At 38.2% G+C, this 27461-nt stretch overlaps 2 protein-coding genes and 1 pseudogene across 3 annotated transcripts; 1 reads left to right on the top strand and 2 right to left on the bottom strand.

The window, feature by feature from the left end:
- The window catches only part of LOC118105686, a 21169-nt pseudogene extending 10775 nt beyond the window's left edge, over positions 1-10394 (bottom strand).
- Positions 10395-11997: 1603 nt separating this feature from the next.
- Positions 11998-21000, bottom strand: aasdhppt (aminoadipate-semialdehyde dehydrogenase-phosphopantetheinyl transferase). 2 transcript variants are annotated; one of them, XM_035155357.2, is made up of 7 exons: positions 20607-21000; positions 19650-19763; positions 18788-18908; positions 17743-17864; positions 16740-16901; positions 12803-12871; positions 11998-12443 (listed from the first exon to the last, which is right to left on the bottom strand). In XM_035155357.2, the coding sequence occupies exons 1-7, from the start codon at positions 20748-20750 to the stop codon at positions 12258-12260; spliced, it is 918 nt and encodes a 305-aa protein (XP_035011248.1). In that variant the 5' UTR covers positions 20751-21000; the 3' UTR covers positions 11998-12257. The 2 variants fall into 2 exon arrangements, with proteins under 2 accessions (XP_035011248.1, XP_035011249.1); XM_035155358.2 differs by lacking the exon at positions 19650-19763.
- A 267-nt stretch (positions 21001-21267) lies between these two features.
- Positions 21268-27047, top strand: msantd4 (Myb/SANT-like DNA-binding domain containing 4 with coiled-coils). Its single transcript, XM_047339657.1, has 5 exons — positions 21268-21286; positions 22616-22809; positions 23450-23545; positions 23646-23945; positions 25096-27047. Exons 1-5 carry the CDS (start codon positions 21268-21270, stop codon positions 25858-25860), a joined length of 1374 nt encoding a protein of 457 aa, XP_047195613.1. The 3' UTR covers positions 25861-27047.
- The last annotated feature ends 414 nt before the right edge of the window (positions 27048-27461 follow it).

Raw genomic sequence — 27461 nt, 5'->3', positions numbered from 1 at the left:
AGTAAAGAAATACAAAGTACAAAGTAACTGAAAAGTAACTAAAATATAAAAAGTAACTAGTAACTAGAGGTACAAAGTAACTAAAAGTGCAAAGTAACTAAAAGTAACTAAAAGTACTGAAAGTAACTAAAAAGTACAAAAGTAACTAAAAGTACAAAGTAACTAAAAGTAACTAAAAAATTTACAAAGTAACTAAAAGTACAAAAGTAACTAAAAGTGACTAAGTGCAAAGTTGAAAAAGTAACTAAGAGTTACAAAAGTAACTAGAGTGCAAAGTGGAGTGAAAGTAACTAAGAGAGTACAGAGAATGAAGTGAAGTAACTAAAAGTGCAAAGTGACACAAGTACAAAGTAACTAAAAGTAACTAAAAAGTGACTAAAAGTGCAAGTAGCTAAAGAAGTGACTAAAGTGCAAGAAGTGACTAAAAGTACAAAAGTATGAAAAAGTAACTAAAAGTGCAAGTAATAAAAGTAACTAAAAGTACAAAGTAACTAAAAGTAACTAAGTACAAAAGTAACAAAGAAGTAACTAAAGTATAAAAAAACTTAATAAAAGTGCGAAGTAACTTAAAAGTACAAAAGTAACTAAAACTAAAATTACGAAGTGACTAAAGGTACAAAGTGTGAAAAAGTAACTAAAAAAATCAAAAGTAACTAAAAGTGCAAAAGTAACTAAAAGTATAAGTAACTAAAAGTACAAAAGTGACAAAGTAACTAAAAGTACAAAGTAACTAAAGTACTAAAATAACTTCTAAGTACAAAAGTAACTAAAAAGTTACTAAAAGTACAAAAATGTGAAAAAGTAACTAAAAGTAAAAGTACTGTCTCTTGTTACTTTTGGTTGCTTTAGATTGCTAAATACTGATTACTATGCTGAATTACTTTTAATTACTTTGTACTGGTACTATACTGATTCTTTAGTTACTTTTTAGTTGCCACTTGCTTTTAGGCACTGTCTTTGGTTACTTTTATTTTTTGGTTACTGTGCTACTGTTGCTAGTTACTTTGTGGTACCTTTGTATACGTACTTTGCAGTTACTTTTGGTTTCAGCGCGCAGTTACTGTGCTTTTTGGGTTCACTGTACCTAATTGCCAGTTTGCTTTTTGGTACTTTTTGACTTTGTACGTTTGGTATGCTGGTTCACTGTGCTAGTTACTTTAGTACTGTTAGCACTAGTTTACAGTTATGCTGTACTCTTGTGGTTACTTTGATTGTACTTTTTAGTTCCTATGCTATTACCTGTTACTTTTGTACTTTGGTGCTTTTTATTACTGTGCTAGTTGCACAATGCTTTGATTACCTGTGTGCTTTTTAGTTACTTTGCTACTGGTTACTTTAGTTACTTTGTGCTTTGAACGTTTTAGTTACTTTTGCATTTGGTTACTTTTAGTTGCTTTACTTTTGAATTCGCAGACCTTTATTACTTTTAGTTACTTTGCGTACTTTAGTTACTTTTGTACTTTTAGTTACTTTTATGCTTTTGTACTTTTGTGCTAATACTTGCTTTATAGTTACTTTTTAGCAGTTACTTTTGTACTTTTAGTTACTTTTTAGTTACTTTGTCTTCTTTTAGTTACTTTTGTACTTTTAGTTACTTTTTTGATTACTTTTGTACTTTTACTTAGTTACTTTTTAGTTACTTTTGTACTTTTAGTTACTTTTATTTTTTGGTTACTTTTACTTTTAGTTACTTTTTGTTACTTTTGTACTTTTAGTTACTAAGTTACTTTATTCTAGTTACTTTTGTACTTTTAGTTACTTTTCGTTACTTTTTTTGTACTTTTAGTTACTTTTGTATATTTAGTTACTTTTGTACTTTTAGTTGCACTTTTAGTTACTTTTTAGTTACTTTTGGACTTTTAGTTACTTTTGTTACTTTTGTACTTTTAGTTACTTTTAGTTACTTTTGTACTTTTAGTTACTTTTGTACTTTTTGTTACTTTTTGTTACTTTTGTACTTTTATTATTACTTTTAGTTACTTTTAGTTACTTTTGTACTTTTAGTTACTTTTGTACTTTTAGTTACTTTTTAGTTACTTTTAATTACTTTTAGTAGTTACTTTTGTACTTTTAGTTACTTTTGTACTTTTAGTTACTTTTAGTTACTTTTAGCCTTTTAGTTACTTTTGTACTTTTAGTTACTTTTTAGTTATTTTGTGTAGTTACTTTTGTACTTTTAGTTACTTTTGTACTTTTAGTTACTTTTCGTTACTTTTGTACTTTTAGTTACTTTTAGTTACTTTTAGTTACTTTTTCGTTACTTTTGTACTTTTAGTTACTTTTAGTTACTTTTTACTTTTAGTTACTTTTTCGTTACTTTTGTACTTTTAGTAACTTTTTAGTTACTTTTGTACTTGTAGTTACTTTAGTACTTTTAGTTACTTTTGTACTTTTAGTTACTTTTTCGTTACTTTTGTACTTTTAGTTACTTTTGTACTTTTAGTTACTTTTCGTTACTTTTGTACTTTTAGTTACTTTTTAGTTACTTTTGTACTTTTGATTACTTTTGTACTTTTAGTTACTTTTGTTGCTATTTACTTTTAGTTACTTTTGTACTTTTAGTTACTTTAGTTACTTTTGTACTTTTAGTTACTTTTGTACTTTTAGTTACTTTTAGTTACTTTTTTACTTTTTAGTTACTTTTGTACTTTTATTACTTTTATCTTTTAGTTACTTTTTAGTTACTTTTGTACTTTTAGTTACTTTTGTACTTTTAGTTACTTTTGAGTTACTTTAGTACTTTTAGTTACTTTTGTACTTTTAGTTACTTTTAGTTACTTTTGTACTTTTAGTTACTTTTTAGTTACTTTTGTACTTTTAGTTACTTTTGTACTTTTAGTTACTTTTAGTTACTTTTGTACTTTTAGTTACTTTTTAGTTACTTTTACTTTTGTTCTTTTAGTTACTTTTATTCTTTTAGTTACTTTTGTACTTCTAGTTACTTTTAGTTACTTTACTTTAGTTCTTTTAGTTACTTTTGTACTTTTAGTTACTTTTAGTTATTTACTTTAGTTACTTTTGTACTTTAGTTACTTTTAGTTACTTTTGTACTTTTAGTTACTTTTGTGACTTTTGTACTTTTAGTTACTTTTGTACTTTTAGTTACTTTTTAGTTACTTTTGTACTTTTAGTTACTTTTTAGTTACTTTTGTACTTTTAGTTACTTTTTGTTCTTTTGTACTTTAGTTACTTTTAGTTACTTTTGTACTTTTAGTTACTTTTAGTTACTTTTGTACTTTTAGTTACTTTGTACTTTTAGTTACTTTTGTACTTTTAGTTACTTTTAGTTACTTTTGTACTTTTAGTTACTTTTGTACTTTTAGTTACTTTTAGTTACTTTTGTACTTTTAGTTACTTTTGTACTTTAGTTACTTTTAGTTACTTTTGTACTTTTAGTTACTTTTTTACTTTTTAGTTACTTTTGTACTTTTAGTTACTTTTAGTTACTTTTGTACTTTTAGTTACTTTTTAGTTCTTTTGTACTTTTAGTTACTTTTAGTTACTTTTGTACTTTTAGTTACTTTTATTTAGTTACTTTTAGTTACTTTTGTACTTTTAGTTACTTTTAGTTACTTTTGTACTTTTAGTTACTTTGTCTTTTGTACTTTTAGTTACTTTTGTACTTTTAGTTACTTTTAGTTACTTTGTACTTTTAGTTACTTTTTAGTTACTTTTGTACTTTTAGTTACTTTTTACTTTTAGTTACTTTTGTACTTTTAGTTACTTTTGTACTTTTAGTTACTTTTTTACTTTTAGTTACTTTTATTCTTTACTTTTAGTTACTTTTTAGTTACTTTTGTACTTTTAGTTACTTTTTAGTTACTTTTGTACTTTTAGTTACTTTTGTACTTTTGATTCTTTTGTACTTTTAGTTACTTTTCGTTACTTTTGTACTTTTAGTTACTTTTGTACTTTTAGTTACTTTTGTACAGTTACTTTTAGTTACTTTTGTACTTTTAGTTACTTTTGGTTACTTTTTAGTTACTTTTGTACTTTTAGTTACTTTTGTACTTTTAGTTACTTTTTAGTTACTTTTGTACTTTTAGTTACTTTTGTACTTTTAGTTACTTTTGTACTTTTAGTTACTTTTAGTTACTTTTGTACTTTTTAATTTTTTAGTTACTTTTGTACTTTTAGTTACTTTTGTACTTTTGTTACTTTTTGTTACTTTTGTACTTTTAGTTACTTTTGTACTTTTAGTTACTTTTTAGTTACTTTTGTACTTTTAGTTACTTTTAGTTACTTTTGTACTTTTAGTTACTTTTGTACTTTTAGTTACTTTTAGTTACTTTTGTACTTTTAGTTACTTTTTAGTTACTTTTGTACTTTTAGTTACTTTTGTACTTTTAGTTACTTTTTGGTTACTTTTGTACTTTTAGTTACTCTTTAGTTACTTTATTACTTTTAGTTACTTTGTACTTTTAGTTACTTTTGTACTTTTAGTTACTTTTAGTTACTTTTGTACTTGTTACTTTTAGTTACTTACTTTTAGTTACTTTTTTTTATTTACTTTTAGTTACTTTTGTACTTTTAGTTACTTTTTGTTACTTTTGTACTTTGATTACTTTTTAGTTACTTTTGTACTTTTAGTTACTTTTGTACTTTTAGTTACTTTTTACTTTTAGTTACTTTTGTACTTGCTTTTAGTTACTTTGTGTTACTTTTAGTTATTCTGTACTTTTAGTTACTTTTGTACTTTTAGTTACTTTTGTACTTTAGTTACTTTTGTACTTTTAGTTACTTTTTAGTTTTTTGTACTTTTAGTTACTTTTGTACTTTTAGTTATTGCTTTTAGTTACTTTTAGTTACTTTTGTACTTTTAGTTACTTTTGTACTTTTAGTTACTTTTTAGTTACTTTTGTACTTTTAGTTACTTTTGTACTTTTAGTTACTTTTTAGTTACTTTTGTACTTTTAGTTACTTTTGTACTTTTAGTTACTTTTTAGTTACTTTTGTACTTTTAGTTACTTTTTAGTTACTTTTGTACTTTTAGTTACTTTTTAGTTACTTTTGTACTTTTAGTTACTTTTGTACTTTTAGTTACTTTTTAGTTACTTTTGTACTTTTAGTTACTTTTTAGTTACTTTAGTACTTTTAGTTACTTTTGTACTTTTAGTTACTTTTAGTTACTTTTGTACTTTTAGTTACTTTTGGTTACTTTTGTAGTTACTTTTATTTGTTACTTTTAGTTACTTTTGTACTTTTAGTTACTTTTGTACTTTTAGTTACTTTTTTACTTTTGTACTTTTAGTTACTTTTTAGTTACTTTTGTACTTTTAGTTACTTTTAGTTACTTTTGTACTTTTAGTTACTTTTATACTTTTAGTTACTTTTGTACTTTTAGTTACTTTTGTACTTTTAGTTACTTTTCGTTACTTTTGTACTTTTAGTTACTTTTTACTTTTAGTTACTTTTGACTTTTAGTTACTTTTGTACTTTTAGTTACTTTTTCGTTACTTTTGTACTTTTAGTTACTTTTGTACTTTTAGTTACTTTTGTACTTTTAGTTACTTTTAGTTACTTTTGTAGTTTTAGTTACTTTTGTACTTTTAGTTACTTTTAGTTACTTTTGTACTTTTAGTTACTTTTGTACTTTTAGTTACTTTTAGTTACTTTTGTACTTTTAGTTACTTTTGTACTTTTAGTTACTTTTAGTTACTTTTGTACTTTTAGTTACTTTTTAGTTACTTTTATTCCTTTAGTTACTTTTAGTTACTTTGTACTTTTAGTTACTTTTGTACTTTTAGTTACTTTTTAGTTACTTTCGTACTTTTAGTTACTTTTGTACTTTTAGTTACTTTACGTTACTTTATGTCGCGTCACGTCGCGTTACGTTACGTAACTTTACGTCACGTCACGGCACATTACGTCATGCTACTGTACATTACTGTACGTTACGTTGCGTCACGTTACGTAACTTTACGTCACGCTGCGTTACGTAACTTTACGTCATGTCACGTCACGTAACTTTACGTCACGCTGCGTTACGTAACTTTACGTCATGTCACGTCACGTAACTTTACGTCACGTCGCTTTACGTAACGTCACGTAACTTTACTTTACGTCACGTAACTTTACTTTACGTCCGCGTCGGCGTCGCACGCGTTACGTCCCGCGCTTTGCCGCGGCGTTACGTCCGCGTAACTTTACTTCGTCCGCGTAACTTTACTTCGTCCGCGTCGGCGTCATGGCACGTTACGTCCGCGCTACCGCCGTGGCGTTATGTTACGTAACTTTCGTCATGTCCGCCACGTAACTTTCGTCCCGCCACGTCGCTTCGTAACTTCGTTACGTCCATGCTTACTACGTCACGTAACTTTACTTTACGTCACGTCGCGTCATGGCACGTTACGTCACGCTACTGTACGTCGCGTTACGTCACGTAACTTTACTTTACGTCACGAACTGCTCGCGTCCGCGTCGCGTCGCCGCGTTCGTCCGCTACTGTGCGTCGCGTTATGTTACGTAACTTCCGCCCGCGCTCCGCGGCGCGTTACTGTTTCAGCGTTATGTTACGTAACTTTACGTCACGCTACTGTACGTTAGTTGCGTACGGCATCCATCACGTGCGTAATCACGTTAATGCGTTGCGTCGCGTCGGTGCATGTAACTTAACTTTACTTTACGTCACGTCGGGTTACGTTACGTAACTTTACGTCACGTCACTTTACGCCACGTAACGTAACGTCGCTTCACTTTACATCGCGTCACATCACTTTTCGTTACTTTGTTACTTTTAGTTACATTGGTACTTATATTAAAATAACGTGTTATTTTACGTTACGTTACTTCACGTTACTTTACGTTACTTCATGTTATTTTACGTTACGTAACTTTACGTCACGTCGGCGTCCGCGTTAAGTCACGCTGACTGTGCGTTCGTTCGTCGGCGTTACGTGACGCTGTCCGGCGTCGCAACGCGATACGTTGCGTCGCGTTACGTTACGTAACTTTACGTCACGTCGCGTCCGCGTCACATTACTGCGTTACGGCAGCGTCCCGTTACTTCGTTGCATTCGGCGATGCTCCGTCAGATTACTGTACGTTACGTTGCGTCGTGTCACGTTACTGTACGTTACGTTGCATCGCGTCGCGTCCCGTCACGTCACGTCACATTACTGTATGTTACGTTGCGTTACTGCGTGTCGTTGCATCCGCGTCGCGCTTTGTGTCGTGCTGTACGCTACTGTACGTCGCGTTACTGTACGTTACGTTGCGTCGCGTCACGGCACGTTACGTCACGTTACTGTACGTTACGTTGCATCGCGTCGCGTCGCGTCACGTTACGTAACTTTACTTTACTTTACGTCACGTCGGGTTACGTTACGTAACTTCGTCACGTCACTTTACGCCACGTAACGTCACGTCGCGTCACGTCACTTTACATCGCGTCACATCACTTTTGGTTACTTTGTTACTTTTAGTTACATTGTTACTTCACGTTATTTTACGTTACGTTACGTTACTTCACGTTACTTTACGTTACTTCATGTTATTTTACGTTACGTTACGTCACGTTAAGTCACGCTACTGTACGTTACGTTGCGTGCGTGGCTATGCGTCTGCGTCGGCGTCGCGTTGCATGCGTTACTGTTCGTTACGTTGCGCCGCGTCACGTTACGTAACTTTACGTCACGTCGCGTCACGTCACATTACTGTACGTTACGTTGCGTCGCATCACGTTACGTAACTTCTCATTACTGTGCTACGCGTCGCGATTCGTAACTGTACGTCACGTCGCCACTGCGTCCGTCACGTAACTTTACGTTACGTCACATCACTTTACTTTACGTCACGTCACGTCACTGTACGTCACGTAACCCGACGTGACGTAAAGTAAAGTTACGTAACTTTACTGTACGTTACTGTACGTCGCGTTACGTTACGTTGCGTTACGTTACGTCTCGTTGCGTCGCGTTACGTAACTTTACGTCACGTCGCGTTACGTAACTTTACGTCACGCTACGTAACTTTACGTCACGTCACGTCGGGTTACGTTACATATGAGATATGATACATAAACATGTATTTATGATATATAGAGTGCTGTACCTGGACTGGCTGTAGACATCGGGGCAGTAGAAGAGAGCCGTCATGACATACTGCCGAGGACAGATGCTGCAAAGCACCAAACTGATCCCATACAGAGAGGTCAGCACGAACACCAAGAGGGTCAGCAGGAAACTGCGGTGGTTTGCCTGTCCGACACAGCTGTTTATCCTGCAACACCTCAACACAACACAGACCCACAAGACAAAGATCTGTGAGACCCAAGCTGACCTGGATATGTTGGCTCCATATACCTGCTGTATTTAAAATAACTCAGTAGATGTAGTATTTGAAGTTTACATTTGAAAGACTATTGAATATTTCCTGGTCAGACTATCATGTGGGTTATTCTAGTTTGGTGGTAATAGATCCAGTACAGTATATCATGGTTGGTTCTGGAGTTTCTATCTATATAGTAAATGTGAATAATAAACAGGAAGATTAACATCATATATACATTTTATTCTTTTGTCTTTGAGGTTGTAAGTCTATTGCAGACAATGAAACAATTCAGAAACTGTGCATGAGGTATAAAGAGATTTATAAAACTGACATCATCATCTTTAATGTTCTTGGCAGTGTGCAGTTCAGGAAAGTGTCTGATAAAGCTCACAAACAAATAGACACCCTGTCTTCCTGGTTGGCCTGAGACAGATCCCAGTTTACCAGTTTTCTAGTTCAAGTTTACATTTCAAGACATTTTTGCTGGGAGCAGTTTCCATTTAAAAATCAATCTTTGGATGCAAAGAGTTTTTCACTTGAGCCCCCGCTTCCCAAAATGTCTGTGCACGGCCCTGAGGAAACCAGTGGGTACAGTAGGAGTCTTTGCTTAAGACATGAACGTTGTTGTGTAATTACTGGGCAGTTATCTAATCTGTCATAATTCAATATTCACTTTCATGATGTGGTGTGAATGTACAATTCAAAGAAGTATAAAGATGTTATAATATCAAATCCAACCCACCAGACACAGTGGTGGTCCAGGCGCTGACGCAGGATCCACAAGTTCGACAGTCATCGCGCCCGAGGGGTCGCATTGTTTTGCACACAGAGCATCTGCTCTACTTTTCTGTCAGGGCAGGAGGAGAGAGGAGGAGGCCGCTGATTGGATGGATCCATTAAGATGTGTAGAGTCCTTGTTAACCTCCTCACTCTGGCTGTGATAGGAGGTGGTGTGAAACCCTGGGCCTCTCTTGGTGTGAATGAGAGATCCGATGGTGAGGATCATCCCAGCAGTCACAGTGCACAGCTGCAGATGGCTGACGTCCCCACGCGGTAGAATCTCTGTGATGGTCATACATGTAGAACAGCGCCAGAGTAAGGAAGAAGAGGGTGCGTCTCCTCTTGCGGTGCGTGGTGTAGTAGTACCAGAGGACCAGGCTGGGCAGAGCTGTCAGGATGATGATGCCCAGCAGGTAGTGCAGCGCTGCGGCCCGAGCAGCAGAGGCAGCAGCACCAGGGCGGGATCATGGAGATCTCCAGGTTGTCAATCAGGGCCCCGAGAACAGGAGAGTGACATCCGCTGTGAGGGGGTTTGTGTCTCAGCCACCTGCAGCGCACACATTCAGGCAGAGTTACAAACACTTGAAAATAAAAAAACTTAATTAGGAATGATGCTCATTGATCAAACTAATAAGATGATATGAGGAAAAATCACATGTTGTTTTCTTATTAGAAGGGTCAGACCCTGTAATTTTAATATTGTGCTTTGGTGTGATGTCACACGTGTTTGGTTTTAAATAAACTGTAAAAAGATAAATAAATGGATAAAATAAAATGAATTTATGATTAAATTACATGAAGTCATGAAGTCTCAGAAGGATCTGAGGCCCTGGGACATTTCTTCACTCGGCCTGAATTTTATTGTACTAAAGCAGGGATTCCAAAACCTTTGAGTCCTTGATGCCCAAAATAACCGAGTCAGAGATATGTGACCCCCATTATCCCAAAGGATATTTTAGCTGAGCTTGTTCACAAAAAATCTCCCATGTGCAATGTTTCCTGTGGTGCTGTAAACTGACCTGCTGCAACTGATGCTGTCACTCATCTGTCATAATCACCATGCATGGTTATTTACATGGTTTTATTCTAACAAGTACTTTTTTTAGCTTTTGGAACAATTATGGCTAAAATATGATATTGAGAATTGCATCTAAATTGTATTTGATGTCTGTAAATCACCTTGTGACCCTTTTGTGTCTCATTAAAGGTCATACTTCTTCTAACCTGTTAAAGGCCTCGTCCAGATCTTCACAGTCACAGCAGCATCCGTACTGGTAGATATCACACTCGCAGCAGCACATGGGATCATCTGGCTCCGGAGGCTTTAACTTCTCCCATTTCATTATGGCTTCCTGAAGTTCACAGGGCAACTTCGTTCTCTGGAGCGATGCACAAATGAACTACACCATTAAAACAAACTATTAGTGCAGGGAACATATCTATGGAAATGTACTGACAGAATCTATAACACAAAAACACACACACTTTTTGAAAAAAGCACATATATACTGTACATACACTACCGTTCAAAAGTTTGGGGTCACCCAGACAATTTCGTGTTTTCCATGAAAACTCACACTTTTATTTATCAAATGAGTTGCAAAATGAATAGAAAATATAGTCAAGACATTGACAAGGTTAGAAATAATGATTTTTATTTGAAATATTAATTTTGTTCTTCAAACTTTGCTTTCGTCAAAAAATGCTCCATTTGCAGCAATTACAGCATTGCAGACCTTTGGCATTCTAGCTGTTAATTTGTTGAGGTAATCTGTAGAAATTTCACCCCACGCTTCCTGAAGCACCTCCCACAAGTTGGATTGGCTTGATGGGCACTTCTTGCGTACCATACGGTCAAGCTGTCTGTGTTCTTTTGCCCATATCAATCTTTTCTTTTTATTGGCCAGTCTCAGATATGGCTTTTTCTTTGCCACTCTGCCTAGAAGGCCAGCATCCCGTAGTCGCCTCTTCACTGTGGACGTTGACACTGGCGTTTTGCGGGTACCATTTAAAGAAGCTGCCAGTTGAGGACCTGTGAGGCGTCTATTTCTCAAACTAGAGACTCTAATATACTTGTCTTCTTGCTGAGTTGTGCACCGGGGCCTCCCACTTCTCTTTCTACTCTGGTTAGAGCCCGTTTGTGCTGTTCTCTGAAGGGAGTAGTACACACCGTTGTAGGAAATTTTCAGTTTCTTCACAATTTCTCGCATGGAATAGCCTTCATTTCTAAGAACAAGAATAGACTGGCGAGTTTCACATGAAAGTTCTCTTTTTCTGGCCATTTTGAGAGTATAATCGAACCCACAAATGTGATGCTCCAGATACTCAACTAGCTCAAAGGAAGGCCAGTTTTATAGCTTCTCTCACCAGCAAAATAGTTTTCAGCTGTGCTAACATAATTGCACAAGGGTTTTCAAGGCTTTTCTAATTAGGCACATTCACAGTAACATGAAGTCACTGTGACCTTTGACCCCCAGCCACCAAATTCTAATCAGTTAATCTTTGAGTCAAAATGAACTTTTGTACATTCCCTTAAGCTGATCTTAAGATATCATGTTCAAGAAAAACATAAAAATACTTTGTGAGGCCACCGTGACCTTGGACCACCAAAACCAGATCATTCTTGAGTCCAAGTGAATATTTGCACCAGATTTGAGGAAATTCCCTCAAGGGATTCTTGAGATATCGTGTTCTAAATTACATTTAGAAAGGACGGACAAAACAAAAACAAAATGACTCCGGCCACTGGCTGTTGAAAACCCAGAAGCATAATAATTTGAATTAATAATAGTAACTTTGTTCGGAGTCATACAGATATAAAAGTGAATATTAAAGTTTCCTTTACCCACACCAGGAATAGAAATGACCCTTTTTTAATTCTTACTGTGTTTCAATCTTTGAAAAGAGCTGTTGGGGCATGCAACAATCAATAATGAGCACAGTGTGTATTGTAATACCATTATTATTATTATATTACTTTTAATGAGTGAAAGACAGCTTTGAACAAACTCGAAACATTAGGAGGCAGCTTATGAAATTCAGAGCATGTTATTCTATGAATCAAAACTAAATATTTGGATGTACTGTCCAGTATCGTGAGGATCTAAAAATAGAAGATGTCTTCTGAGTCTGAGTCAAACCTGTGAGTTTTCTGCTCATAAATAAACTAGACTGGACTCATGTTGAATGAAGTAGCAGCTTCAGTGTCAGTCTGAGACAGCAGCTTGTCTGGACGTGTGTGTCTCTCTCTGTCTCTGTGGACCCTCAGCCTTTGTCTTGAAGCTGTCCCAGTAGGTGGGGTCTTCCTCCGTCAGAGGTGAGGCGGAGGCAGTGAGGTCACTGAACGACAGCAGCGTAAATGTGGTGGGAGGAGGGAGAGATGAAGGACGAGGCTGAGGGGGAAATAGAAGAAAGAATGTTGTTGATTATATTATTATAAAGTCTGTTTAGTGTTAGGGCCACTTGAAGGGAAACAAAATCAGAGATTTCGAAAATAAATTTGTAATATGGGAAGAATAGAGTTGTATAATATTTTATAGGAATGAAGATGTATTATTATATAAATAAAGTCTGAAAATTACAAGAAAAAAGTTGTAAATTTACAATTATACAATAGTGATTTAACAAGAATTAAGTTCTTATTTTATAAGAATAAAGTAACACTATTACGACACTTTCTTTTTAATCATGACAAAATGAAAAAGCCACTCGGACTTCAAATAATGAACATGTTAACATCATGTGTGCTTACTGGAGAGTCTGGTTTGTCTGTTGGTCCGAGTGCAACAGCAACATGATGGTCAACATCCAGCAAGCTCTCCTGCAGAATCACACACACGCACACACACGTCAGCATATGCATAAATACAGAGTATAGCTGGCATATCACACTGAATAGAAAAATCACCTTTGATCTAATTCAAATTCATAGCAAACACACAATGTATGACAAACACTGCATATGTGCGTACTTATCAGATGGTCAGTCAAACATTAACCCGGCATGCGTCCACTCGTGCATAACATCTTGAAGACAGCCATGTGAATATCTACATGCAGAAGCTGTTTGCATGATTTCTAAGAAGAGTGAGTGAAGGTGCAGTTAGAAAACCGCTGCGTTGACGAGTCGCACGTCACTTCAGAGAAAAAACCTGTGCATGTGAAGCCAGTGAACCCCTGAAAAATGTCACTTTAGGGGTCGTAGAAATAAATCCATCAGATTTATGATTGATACACGTGACAAAAAAGCTCTGCTTGTGTGGATTTTATCATCATTTCTTTAACATAAATCATTTGCATTTGTATCTCAAGGTTACATTTTTTAAAAACAAAAAAATGTCCACATGCACACACCCACTGTAAATACAATCCTGTTGAATTGTACATTCTCTAGTCACTGTTTTTGGGGGTTTGGTGACAGATGGACTATTTTCTCCCGCTATCCATAATTTAGGCCAAAATATCCTGGAAATCAATGCTGCCTTCTTACACATTTGGAGCCTAGAGCATGCTCGACCAATCGTGACTCAGTCGCAGGGAGCTGTCAATCATGGCCTTTCACCCTGTTTTTGCAGCATCAAATTAAAACCAAACTTATCAGAAAAATCAACAATTGAACAAACATCAGTGTGATAAGAAACCATCTTTAAGAAGACTTTATTTGACTTTTTATTTTGGTCCATGTTCATTCCACTAACATGGAGCAGGTGGCAATCGTGAAACTTTGGCTTTACTTTTATGTCATCCATCTTTGTATACAGTCAATGTTTCTACTCTGTAACGTCTACTTCAAATACCAATGGTGGGTTTTTTTTTATTAAAAGGACGTTTTCTGCCTTTAATTCAGAAAGAAATACTGTTTGAATGTCTGTGTGTGTTTGTAGAAAGTAGGTAGAGAAAAATCACTATGAAATGCATTAAAATAGATTTGTATCATCATGTATTGGTGTTTATACTGTATATATATATATATATATATATATATAATATACTGTTTTGAATATAAGTGTATCGGTGTGTGTGTGTGTGTGTCCAGTTTATTATGTCCCTCAGCATCTGTGTCTAAAATCCTGTGGTGGTGACATCACCACAGGTCAACAGGAAGTAATTAGTCTCATAGCGGCTCTCTGATACAGCGAATTGGCACGCAGCGAGCAAGAGGACGTGAGGTCAACAACACTGCTGCTCGTCTCACGTCTCTGGTCAACCTCAGACCTGAGTGTGTGTCTGTTTGTTGATGAGAAAAATCAGAGAAGTCGATTCATTTTGACTTCATTTGACCTGTCGAGGTCACTGCAATCATTCACTGATCACAAATAACTATGTGTTACTGTTCTTCAGGACGTGTTGTTGCTGCAGTCGGGTGCAGGTGTCTTTGTGTTATGACACTTGGATGTAAAATATTACATTTTGTTAATGCGTGAACACGTGACCTGTAATATTTTACTCTCATCTTTTGGAAAATATTGGCAGATATTTCATTGATGATATGCATGAATGAGGTTGATATTGCCAACCCCTGTTTGTTTCTTTGTTGGTTTGTGAGCGGGATTACACAGAAACAACTGAACAGATTACCATGAAACCTGGTAGAAGGATGTGGGATAGAACCCATTAAAGCCCGGATACTTTCTTTTTTTCTCAAAGATTTATTCATGGATGATTCTATTTTAGTGAAAGAAGCTGGAGTTAATCTCTTATGTGATATAATTAAGATTAATTAAGATAGAGGGCTGCAACTAACTAATTTGCAATGACGGAACACATTCTGGTGTCAGAAAAAGCTATTTTTGCTTGGGAAGTGACAATTATTCGTTTATCAAAATACCTGCATAACAACATTGTTGCTGTTTGACAACTTAATGTATCAAATATCTGTTTATTTTATCAAGGTTTTTTATTCTATAATTTTGGCCTATTGTTTTATGTGGATCTCCAATTGGAAAAAAAAAATCTATCTGCTCGTTCATCCATCTGATGAAGGCCTTTAAACCGAAATGTCATATTAAATGAATAAAAAATAAAGCAGCGGTACAGTGAGACAGTGTGGGAGTTTTTCAGCTACTTCTCTCTCTCCACTCCATTCCCAACAACCTGCATCTCTCCATCATTTGCACCCTTTACACATCCTACATACTGTACAGCATGTTGCCATCACTTCTTTTTTTCCTGACAATTTATAGTTAAAACAAGGACACATTACCATCAAACTGTGATCGATGCAAGCGAGCTGTTTGTCCCTGGTGTGAAAACACGGACACAAAAAACGCATTAGACGTCCACGAGAGGCGAGAGGAGTGGATCAGCCTTTTCAAACCAGTGGTAACCTTTTAGCAGTCACTTGCTAATCCCTCTTACACTGGGCATGAAGGAGAGGAGTGAGAGGTGGAGGGAGAGGAGGGGGAAAAGGGAGAAAAAGCACAGGGCGGAAAGGGGAGAGGAGGCAGGTACAGTAAAAGGAAGGGAGAGGCTGAAGAGGGAGAAGAAAGTGGAGGAGATATTGGAGAAAACATCAAAGGGAGAAGTGGAGAGGAAGAGGTGAGAAGAGAAGACGAGATGAGATGAAATGGGGAGTAGACAGGGAGAGGAGTGATGGCAACACAATGATTCTTCTGCTCTGACAGGGAGGTGCACTCCTCTAATCTCTCCTGGTGGTGCTAGGAGGGGTGAAGGGCCACTCGAGAGGCCCCCAAGAGCAATCTCTTGTGTGTGTGTGTGTTTCTCTGTAGGGCCACCTGTGATTCACTTCGCACATGAGTTCCAGGGGACAGCCACTGTGGAGCCGAGCAGCGAGGACTCCACGCCGCCACTGCTTTTTTCAGTCATGACGTAGCCTTTGCTGATTTGTCAGGTTGCTATCACATGACCCTTTTCCAAAAGATAACAACCAGCAGCAGCCTCAGCTACGAGTGTGGAACCCAACATGGATCATGAATTAGAAGCGTTCCTGTTCTCTTTGCTTTCACCTGTGCATCTCACCATGATCCAACTTCTTTCATGTGTAGGAGACAAGCTATTATTTGTAAATGCCATTTTTTAAATCTAAAACACAGTAGTGTTTAGCCTTAGAATTTCTGTATTGCATGATTGTCCTCAGAAGATGGAGTTGCCCAGTTGACATTAAAAGAAGTAGATGTTCAGATTTCTACTCCTCACTTACAGGCCTTCTCGTCCATGGTTTGTCTTGTGCATGTAACAGTAGGTGAGGATATAAAACCTTAGAAATCTCCTCCCTGTCCTACAAGCACGGAAATTTAACTTTTTGTTCTGACTTCATATTGAAAGTCAACATTTGGAAGAATTCAGAGCCTATTTTAAACACTACTGAACAAACAACCCAAATGTAATATCTAAAATGTGGAGAAAGCCCACTGCATTTGAAACAAGCTACGACACAAATAGAAAACACAAAAAAATAAAACAGCTTGGCAGAATGCCTTTTGAAAACTGGCACCTGATCAGTAGGAGGAAACACAGCAGACTGCTTCCAACACAGACATGTTGCTGTTTCTCTCTGGGATGTGTGCATGCCCACACTTTTTATGAAATGTAGTGACCAAACCATTGCATCAGTCTTTACTCTGTTTTCAGTTTGTCATTTGTCATAACATGCACAACAAAGACAATGTCGAGCTTTTTAGGAATCTGGGGAGTTTTTGTGTCAAATTGCACTCGTCGAACAGACTCACTTCAAATATCCAGTCCTCCTTTTCTTCCTCATCCAGATGCATCTTGGTCTGACGTAGCGGCTGGTTCTGGGTGAGCGGTTCAGAGGACAGGTGAAACTCCACCCTCTGCAGGTCTAAGCCGAGACCTGTGCCGATGGCTTTGATGAAGCTCTCCTTCAGGGCCTTGGTGGAGACGGAGTGAACGTGATCAGTTAAACGCAGCAAATCAGCACAGGCCCATGCAGAAAAAAAAGGGATAGGTTAGAGCTGAGAAGGACATTCTATTTGAGTGCTTCTGCTTCATTGTGTGTTGGTGAGAGTGTGTGAGTGTGTGTTGTTGTTAAGTGGGGTCCAAAAATCTGAGAATCTCAGACTAAAACCACAACAGATGGGAAACGATGCATACATGAATAACAGTGTGTGTGTGTGTGTGTGTGTGTGTGTGTATACAAAATGGGGACTTTGTGCGTCCAACCAAAACCAGCCCTGCTCCACAGCCAATGAGCCACAATAACAGTATTACAAGGCTAATCGCTATGGCAACCATCGAGCTCTGCCATTAGTCAACAGGGTGGTGATGATATCAGAGCTTGACGTCTCTGTGCCACCCTCTCAATCTCACAACATCTTTACTTAGCACCACCAATGCTGTCGCTGTCCATCTGTGTGTGTGTGTGCAGAATTTTGTGTCTTTAAGGATGAAATGCAGAGCGATGACATATAGTGAAGAAAAGACAGACTTGACTTGTGCAGACGAATGTGCACAATGTACAAATATGTGTTTGTGTGTCTGTGTCTTCTAAAGGACATTTCCTTACTCTTGTTGAGGGTTAAGGACAGAGGGTGTCGCACCTTGTTAAGCCCTATGAGACAAATTGTGATTTGTGAATATGGGCTGTACAAATAAAATGTGATCGATTGATTGATTTAACAATTTACACACACACACACACAGAGAAAACAACAACAACACCGCCCGCAGTGATGCAATGTGACGACAAGGTAGTATGGTTGCCATGGTTACCCAGTGGCGGTAGACCGCAGCGAGTTGCTGGTGCTCCGAGCCAGCTGATTGGATGATGCCCCACTCGTACGCTGTAAACTGACGAGTCATGATGCGGAAAAACTCCGGCACAGACTTGCTACCTGGAGGAAGGGAAAAGGGGCGGGGGGGGACAGAAGAGAAGTGTGGTGAGAAGCTGGAAGAAGGCGTCATGCATAGTTTCCAAACACAAGTGTTCTTAAGAATAAAAAAATGGTAAGTATGTTTAACACCCACCACCTACCTATCCACACCATAGACTGTACACACACATGCACGCACACAGACACAGACACACACACACAGAGGTCCTAACAGTTGTACACAAGCTGCCTTGGCCAAACAGCTTCCATCCATAATACAACAGTGAACCTTTGTGGTCAAGTTGGGAATTACACTAGCAAAATAATATCTGCCTTCTACTGACAGATCTGATTGTTATGGGTTTATTAGCACTAGTGTGGATGAGATGGTTGAAATGTTAAACTGACGCACGTGGCCATAGATTGATCGTCATGTTTTTGCCATGATCCAAAGAGCAGCAATATTATTACATTTATTTATTTATCTGTATTTGTGGCTTTAATATTACAAAGAGTCACAGCTAGAGCTCAATGTGAAAATCGTATTTTTCTGTGTGTCTGTCTGAGACACAATACCAGCGACAGAGAGAAAGTGTTTATGTAGTGTTCTATTTCATTGTCAGCCCTTGTCTCTATTTTTTTCCATAGTTGACCTCATTGTTATTTTTAATAGATTTCTGTTAATGGAAGTAATTTAGATGAAGAGTGTCTTTGAAGAAAGAAAACAGACATGAAGTGAAATTTATTTAGTAAATCTATCATGTGCCTGTTCATTCAGATCTAAGGAGAAAATCACCTAACTCATTTTGAGGTTAATGTGATTCTCAGTGACTGGGGAAAATAAAAAGTTTTTTGCTTTTGTAGATACACACAAAATATTTTTTTATGAAATATAAGCAGATGTATCCGCAAACACATAACTATTAACCACTGTATGTATTTACCTGGCATGGTGGTCTTCATGATATCCACTCCCACCTGCACCCCCTGATCTGCAGCGAGCACGGCGTAGTCTCCCTGGTGGGAGAGGTTGAAACTCCAGACACCACCTGAATCTGAACCGACCTGGAGTTCAGACAGGAAGAAGGGAGATCTATTATATTTCTATTATATAGCAAAACTAACTATATACTGTATACTAAGAGATACTAAGTACATAACATCTCTAATTTATTCTACTAACAGTCTGGCCTACCTTAATAAAATGGAAAGTATCTATGTATTGAACTTAAATTGTAAGCATCAAGGTCCTCAGTGCTGAGCAAGTAAATAAAACCACCAGTTCAGTGGGTTTAAGATATATTTCCCCATTTAAAATACTAAGAAAGCTGTTAATGGGCAATTAAAAAGATAGTTAAACATATATATATATATATAGGGGGATGAGAAGTTAAGTGTAAGTGTGAATAATATGGTTACATACATACACACTAAACATCTCTTCCTTCCTGAGGTGGCTGTGGCTCAGGAAGGTGGAGACAGTCGTCCACTAACCAGACGGATGACAGTTCAATGCCAGGTCCCCCCCATTACATGTGTTGGAGTGACCTTTTTCAAGATACTGAACCATGAATTGCCGACAGTGTGTGAGGGATGTGTGCTGCACATAGATGCCCTGTATGAATGTGGGTGTCAATGATTGTATGGCTGTAACAAGCTTTGAGAGGTCATCAGGACTAGGAAAACGTTATAAAGATCATTCAGACCTTTAACCATTCCTACAGTGCAGTTGACTGATACAGTCAAATAGAAGAGACATGATCAGGAGATGTTTCATAGGAATATGAGGATTTAACTTTGAAGAACCTTCAGCGGTGTTGCCAGGTAAGGCTTCCCTTTGGGAGATCTCTCCAGTCTGATCTGTGACCAGGGGATCCCCATCCTCTCACAGACAAACCTCCGGAGCAACAACCTGCCAGCCTGACAACAGACAACCACACACACAGAGGGAGAATGACTCACAGATATCATGATGTGGTGAGGGGAAGCGGAGACAGAGTTAGTAACAAACAGACATCAGACATGACACAAGCACGATCTCGACATTAAACACAAGAACAGAGCACAATCACAACTTCACACGAACAAACTAAATATTTCTTTGCATCATATATTAACACACTGTAACCAGAGATATGAAGTGGAAAAAACATAGCGATAAATGCAAAGTAAAAGGTTTATCCTGCATACAAATTAGTTTCAATATTATATGGAAAACTGTCTCTACAGAATAATAATAATAATAATAATAATAATAATAATAAGGGGGTGAAATAAGTCAAATTAAAGGTTCAGTGTGTAGAATTTAGTGGCATCTAGTGGTGAAGTTGCAGCTGAACCCCCTCACCTCACCCTCCCCTTCCAAACATGACGGAGAACCTGTGGTAAACTTCAGTTGTCATAAAAAGTCCAAAGGTGTTTAGTTTGTCCAGTCTGGGCTACTGTAAAAAAGATGGCAGCCTCGGTAGAGAGGACCCGCTCCCTGTAAATATAAACTATCTAAATAATAAAGGGCCCATTCAAGTGTAATGAAAACAACAATTTGTTCAATTTACATAATTACACACCAGTGAAAACATCACTAGGATTATTTTATATTAAATTTCTGCCAATAGATCCATTTACCTAAATCTTACACACTGAACCTGTAAATACAAATACTCATAATAGATTTATTTGAGTTAAATTTACACCAACAAAAAGGGAAAGACAAGAAGCACTGGAGACAGAAAGTTTACAGATGAAGTTCACAGCGGGACTCACCATGGCTGACTTCGCATCCTTGGCGAATACGAACTGTCCGATCCTGTCCTTCTCCTCCCTCTGGACGCAGCGGGCCGCGAGCAGCCACTCGGCCCGGCTCGGGGTCCACGACCCGCAGAGGAAAGCCCAGCGGACAGACCCCATCTCCTCACGACTCAGATCCGACTTCACCGGCGGCTAGCGTTAGCATCGTGCGTTAGCATGTAGGAGTTTTTAAAAGCCTGTAAAGGTTTCAGGGTTTCACCTGGAGGCGACACAGCGGCGGAGAAGAGACGAGTCACCATTCATAAAGTCTAAACTCTGTGTTTACATGTGACAACCACAGACTGTTTATAAAAAAAGTGACAGCACACAAACCAGGAAGAGCCCGGCGAGATCCAATGACGTCATAAGTGGGCGCGGTGGAGGATTGGCCAATAGGAGCAGTTGACTGACGATGCCTTCAAATGCGCTCAGGATTATTGTAAAAAACATAAAGTCGCGTTAAAGTAGTGAGGATTTCTGAACATACACTGCACCGAAAACACAACTGAGACATTTGATAGTTGTTTAGATAATTTATTTTGTTATCCGAAAACGTTAAACTTGTCGTACCCCACTAGGGCTACTTTAAAGTTAGCAACTTGCATACCCCAATGACTTTTCGTACCCACCCTTCCTAATGGAATCAATATTCAAAGGTAGTGAATCACTGAATTAAAAGACACAAATATTACTTTTCTAACGCAGGAGTCAATCAACTTAAGTCTTTCTTAAAGTTGCGTTTTAACCGCTTGTACAACTAGAACGTCGGGAATCTCGATTTGTTTTGTGGTGTCCGTGAAAGCAGCATGAAAATTGCTATTCTCCGTTTTTGTTTTGATTTCGGTTCATCTGTGTGCTCAAGGTGAGTTGTTTTCTCTGTATATCAAAGCTATGGCTTCAATGCAGGTGGTGGGAGGATAGACAACACACCACAGGTTTCATTTCTGATCGTGGAGTAGAAAACGTGTTGTGTTTGTCCGCTGAGAAACAAAAATCTCACAGTGCAACATCAGTCGGAAAAAAACACGTTTTAATCAGAGATATTAGGAATATACATTTGGACACAACCTAGAAGCCCAGATTGCATATGCAGGTATTTTGTCTGCATGTAAATAAATAAAAAACGTGGATCAATAAGCCAAATATACTGGCAATTAATGTGTCTGTGTACACTGAATGTAATATAACACAGTGTGTTCTATGAAATATTCTATATTATATAAGACATTGATGAATCGTTGGCTGTTGTACTGGAGATGTAACAACTGTGTTGCTATAATGTGCTGCAGAGAAAAATTGGTACATCAGCAATATGTCTTTGCTGCAGCATCTGCTAATTTATCATATTTACATACAACCTACAAATCTGCATTTGTGGTTATAGTATTGAGATGAATACATTCATAAATTATAAAAAAATATTCCCATATGTTGCGATCTCAGAGACATCTCTGTGGCATCAGTGATCCACCTCAAATTAAGTTTCTACTATAACTGAAACAAATCATATGTCAACACTTTTCCACTTATTTACTTTGTACTGGCATATTTATCTATGTTGTAATTAGACTACTTCTGCTCCTGTTGGATGGATGTTTTGCCGGACTGCAGAGATATTAAGTCAACCCCCCTCCTAAAAAACAGAGAGGATTTTCATTATTTACTTTGGGGCGGCATCTGCAGCTTTGTATTTCCAAAGCTCCTAGTTTAACATGTCGTTATAGAGAGTCAACCTCTAGTGTAACAGCTGGGATTGGCCTCCCAAAGAATCAGGGACTGATGGAGCCACAGAGGAATTCCTCCCTGATCAACGATGTGCTTTTGAAAGGACGTGTCACTGTTAAACATGGATGAACCTTTATAACAGAAATGGCAGATTCTGTTGTTCTCATTTACTCTGACCTCTGACCTATTGTGGCCCATTTCCCCCCCTCTCTCTTCTGATACCATTCCTTTCCACTCTATCTCTATTTTTTCTCCCCCAGTTAGCTCTCATCTTCTCTCCGTTCTCCTCCCTACATTTCCGGGGGTGTCTTTCCCCTTCCCTGCTGCCAAGCTGGATTTCCTGCAGGTGAAACATCTGAAGAGGAAGAGGAAGAGCAACTACAGTGTGAGAGAAACGCAGACTCTCATCAGGGAGATCCACAAGAGGAGGGATGTGCTGTTCTCCAGACAGCAGGTGTGGATTTTCTGGGATGTGTGTCCTCACAGACAAATGAATTCCTGTCTTATTCAAGTAGCAAGTATTTGAACTAGCTTTTTAATATACGTCTATGTAAACAGATTAATGAGGGTACACAGTAATTACTGAAACAAGAACTGCAGAGGTATAATATGAACAGTATTCAAGATATATGTCTGAGGGGGTAAGCTGATGTCCAATCTAAAAAGCAAGTCACAACTAAAAGATATATTATACAACATAATATAATATAATATATTACAATATAATAGCATAAAGATATAAGTAAGATAAGCCAGAGAAAGAGTAAAGCTATACCGCTCAACTGCCCAGGTCAATATATTGGTCAATATTAACAGATATTAACGCATATTGGCCGATAAGTAATAAAGCTGGAGTACTACCTAAATACCTAAATATAATTAGGAAGAAGCATGTCCAACATCAAGCACTGACAGTTCCTTTTTCAAATACAAAATGTCCTGTGTTTTACATTAAGCACATTTCTCATTTCCATTATTTTTTAAGGAGCCTGTGTTTCTCACTCTACACTACAGTCCCACAGCAACTTCTTCCTTCATCACCACACTTCACCACCATCATTACATTCTTGTTCCTCTTCTCTGTGTCTGAGCAGAACACAGCCATTAATGAGCTGAAGAGACAGGCATGGGAGGAAGTGGCTCGAGGAGTCAATTCACTAGGGGAGGGTGAGCTACGAACTGCTGCTGAGGTGTGTTTCTTTCTGTGTTCAAATCACATCTTTAAATACTTACTCCTCCTTTCTTATCTCTTGACTTTTGGTTCTTTAACTCCCACACCTCGCCTTGCAGGTGAAGCGACGTTACCTGGATTGCCGCGCCCTGATGAAGCGGAAGCAGCTTCAGGCAGAGCTCTGTCTCTCCTCCTCCTCATCCTCGTCTCTGGCCCTGAAGACAGAGTACGATCAGTCCTCCCCCGAGCACGAGGCAGCCTCTCTGGGGTCGGGGTGCGACCAGCTGCTGGACCTTTCTGGCTTTCCAAAGGACTGTCACTGCGACTGGCCGGAGCTGGTGGGTCTCAGCGAGCCGAGCGGTCAGGCCATGATGGCACCGCCGGACATGAAGATGGAGGACGATGTCAGTGAATACAGAGTAAGAAACATAATGCCTGCGTGTGTGTGTGTTTACTATAGCAACACAAAACAGAAGGTTTGTCCTTACACCACAGATTCCCTCTGTATCTTATTTATTCTGATTAAACCTCTGAGTGAACTAAATCGAAGGACAACATGATTTTCTCAAACACCTTCATGCTTTTTTAGATACGGAGCTCGTGTTAAGGCCACTCCTGTTGTGAAGAGATAAGTAGCCGGTATTGACATGCAAGTATTTGCTAATGTGTTAATTAGCTTAATGAATGTCCTCATCAGCAGAGGTAGTTATGTTTAATATATCACAGTGATTATGCAACACATGTCGCTCAAGTGGCTCTTGTTAATCTGGCCTTTTGATTGGGCTCATCGGTTCACAAGGTAGAGACGGAGACACATTTAGTGCTTGTTAATTAATTAGGATTTAGTTCTAACATTAACCCTTAACATGTTATGTTTAAAGTCAACAGTTATCTTGACTTTTTGTGTTATTTGTCCTTTTGTCCTTGTTATTTTCCCAGTTTTGATTTACAATATTTTCTATTATAACCTATTCAAATTTTTCATATCCTCAGTCAGACAATGTGCAGTAGTATTAGAGGTGTTTTTGTGTGTCAGAGCTATAGACTTTATATAAAAATGGATGGCACGACAGCTCCCGAAAGTCAGGCCAAACCATCTCTATCGCATCCTGGTGGCTGGCTACAGTATAGCTCGTAAACCTTGCCTCCTCCATGTTAGAGGAAGGGACATAGACCAAACTAAATGATAATTATTTGGGTAAATGTGGTTTTAATTATTTGTTTGATGCAATAAGAGCGATGTGAAACGTCATCATCGACAACTGAGACTGACTTGTGATTGGTCGAGCGTGTGTATCAGCAGGACCTCGATACCACGGCTCTATCCACAATCGCGATCGTGCTTACAACAAATTATGTCAAAAGCGTCCCCCGTATTCAGGATATTTTAGCTTTGTACAGCGGGAGGGATTAGAGTCGCGTCATCCGTCTTAATGAACAGTCTATGGCAGGACAGCAGGACAATACACTTGTGCCCCCAAGATGATTTTCAACACTTGAGACATGAGTTAAACTCAACATGTAAAATTAGCTGTGTCCCTTTAATGGTGTCCCTCTCTCCTTCTCTAGCTGGATGGCGATGGTGATGTGGGAGATGGAGAAGGAGAATTAGATGAAGATGACATTCCCTCCCTCCTCAGCGACATTGAGTCACGTGGCGAGGGGCATGTCGGCGATGCCTATTCCCACAACGTCTTAGGCACACTCAGCTCCTCCAAGGCCCCGACCTCCACCACCAACAGAGACCTGCCCCTGGCTGCCGCCTTCTTGGGGATGCCACCTCATGCACTGGGAGGTCTCACCAGTCATGAAAACATGGGTGCAGGGTTCCTGGCTGCTGTTGAGAAGCAGCGACTGGAGCTGGAGAAACAACGACTGGCCGTGGAAACCGAACGCCTGGGTGTGGAGAAAGAGCGGCTGGTGGTGGAGAAGGAGCGGCTTCGTCAGACAGATGTGGATCGGGAACGAGTGCAGCTGGAGAGAGAGAGGTTGCAGGTGGAGAGGGAGCGGCTGAGGCTTTTGATCCTCAGCAAGTCAGAGCCCGCCAACTCCTCTTTTAACCTCCCGCCACAGCAAGGCCCGCCCTCGTCCTCCACGCCTTCCTTATCCTGCGCTCATGAAGGACAGAGGGAGAGAGAGCGGGAGGGCAAAGGGTGGAGGACAGTGGTGGATCTGGACATGGAGAGGCTCAAACTGGAGAAGGAGAGACTGCACCTGGAGAAAGAGAGACTGCAGTTCTTCAAATTCGAGGCGGGCAGACTGCAGATAGAGAGAGAACGCCTCCAGGTGGAGAAAGAGAGAATGCAGCTGCACAAAGATCATCAGAGCCACTGAGGACAAGACTGATGGGAGAGAAAGTGGAGGGTGAAACTGAAAATACTGACAATAACGCAGCATTTGCGTCAGCGACGGCTCCTTAATGGGCCCTACACACATATATCCTTAAAGATGGTGTGAGCCACTTTAATGATTATTGCCGTTTAGAGTTTGGCCGAGGAGAAGACAGAGATGGCTGGTTTATTTATGACCATCACAATGAAGCAGTGCCTTATGATGTCTTCATTAAAGGGGCGACGGGACAGAAAAGATGGATTTGTCTGGCACACGCAGCTGCTTATTAGATCAGCATCTCACCCAAGTTTGAGCAGATGTTCAGTGCCCCATCCAGATACACTGATGCACAAAATGTGCAGTGTAGAACATGAAATGCTGGTTATATCATTGCAGCACAACATTTCTAGCGAGGAATGTTTTAAATGGTACATATTATATGAAAGAAAGGGATCATGATGTTAAATGTATCTACTGTATTGGTGCTCAAGTCGACCATATAAATTAGATCCCAACACTGTTACTTGTACATAGAGATTTTAATGCTTTTTATGTATTTCAAGTTCTTGTGTTGAATTATAATTTACATGGAAATAGTTTACTTTTGTCCAACAGTTTTAAGACTTTGTGACAGTTAATAATTGTATTATTTACACCGGTGCTTTTCTTACTTACTGTATGTAACATGTGTGGAAATCTCTTCTGTGAAAAAGGCCTATTGAGGTTTGATGCTTTTGACATGAGTATATACGGACTTGGAAAAGAGCCTGAAGATCTGTGGTGAGCAGCTGCAGGATGTTTGCTTTGCATGATGGGACATTAAAGCAGAGAATTGCTTAATTAAAAGATTTGTTGTGTCATAAACATATTGTACTTTTACTGGCTACTGTAAACTGTATTCTGTTGTTTATGTCTTGACAAACTATTCTTTTTTACACGTATGTCCCAGTTTGTCTCTTTAAAGAACTCATGACCTGAGTAGCATTCCAATTTTATTATTTTCTTCTCATTCTATTTACTACATGGTTCCATCCCTGATCAGCATGTATATGTATTTATACAACTTTTTTTCTTACAGTCCCATGTTACTGAGTTTATAAATGATCTTTGTTAAGTAAAATAAATGTGACTTCCAGATAATCTTTGTGATGATCAGAGGAGAATAAAATCAGAATTTCAGATTCAAGCCCGAAAGTGCTGCTTCCGTGGTCCCTGTCATGCCTTTCTGTTCTCAGCATTGTATTTGAAGAATGATGGCAAAAGAGATTTAGAATAAGATTTCAGTTCATTTTCTCTGTGCTGTATTGATGTTCTACAGGAAACCGATATGATTTCCCAGATCAATGCAGGAACATATAAACAGAAAGCTTGGGTTTTATAACTCAAACCCATCAGAGGAGGGACAGAATATACCAGGCTCAAACATTGTCCGCAGACTGAGAGGCCTTCAGGTCTTCTGGCAGACTGTTCCACAGGGGGTGATGATAAAAACTACAATCTGGTTGCCCATTAGTCACAGATCTGACTGCTGGTAGTTTAATGGTCGGTGCCCAAGGATCTATGGTGTCTAATATCCCTGATATTCAGTAGACCCACCTGTCTGA

This window comes from Hippoglossus stenolepis, chromosome 4 (assembly GCF_022539355.2).
Source record: "Hippoglossus stenolepis isolate QCI-W04-F060 chromosome 4, HSTE1.2, whole genome shotgun sequence".
In the NCBI taxonomy this organism is placed as follows: domain Eukaryota; kingdom Metazoa; phylum Chordata; class Actinopteri; order Pleuronectiformes; family Pleuronectidae; genus Hippoglossus; species Hippoglossus stenolepis.
Note: the sequence above shows the minus strand (reverse complement) of the source record. Positions and strands in the feature narration are given on the sequence as shown.

Bases quoted from the DNA above. Each gene is read 5' to 3' on its own strand.
- aasdhppt (XM_035155357.2), bottom strand. From the start codon at position 20,750: ATGGGGTCTGTCCGCTGGGCTTTCCTCTGCGGGTCGTGGACCCCGAGC. The intron at 18,909-19,649 runs GTTCTTCAAAGT...TCTGAACTCCAG, and splicing joins ACCTGGCAACACCGCTGAAG to GTCGGTTCAGATTCAGGTGG. The intron at 17,865-18,787 runs GTAAATACATAC...CCCTTCCTCCAG, and splicing joins CATGAAGACCACCATGCCAG to GTAGCAAGTCTGTGCCGGAG.
- msantd4 (XM_047339657.1), top strand. The intron at 22,810-23,449 runs GTGTGGATTTTC...GTGTCTGAGCAG, and splicing joins TGCTGTTCTCCAGACAGCAG to AACACAGCCATTAATGAGCT. The intron at 23,946-25,095 runs GTAAGAAACATA...CTCCTTCTCTAG, and splicing joins ACGATGTCAGTGAATACAGA to CTGGATGGCGATGGTGATGT.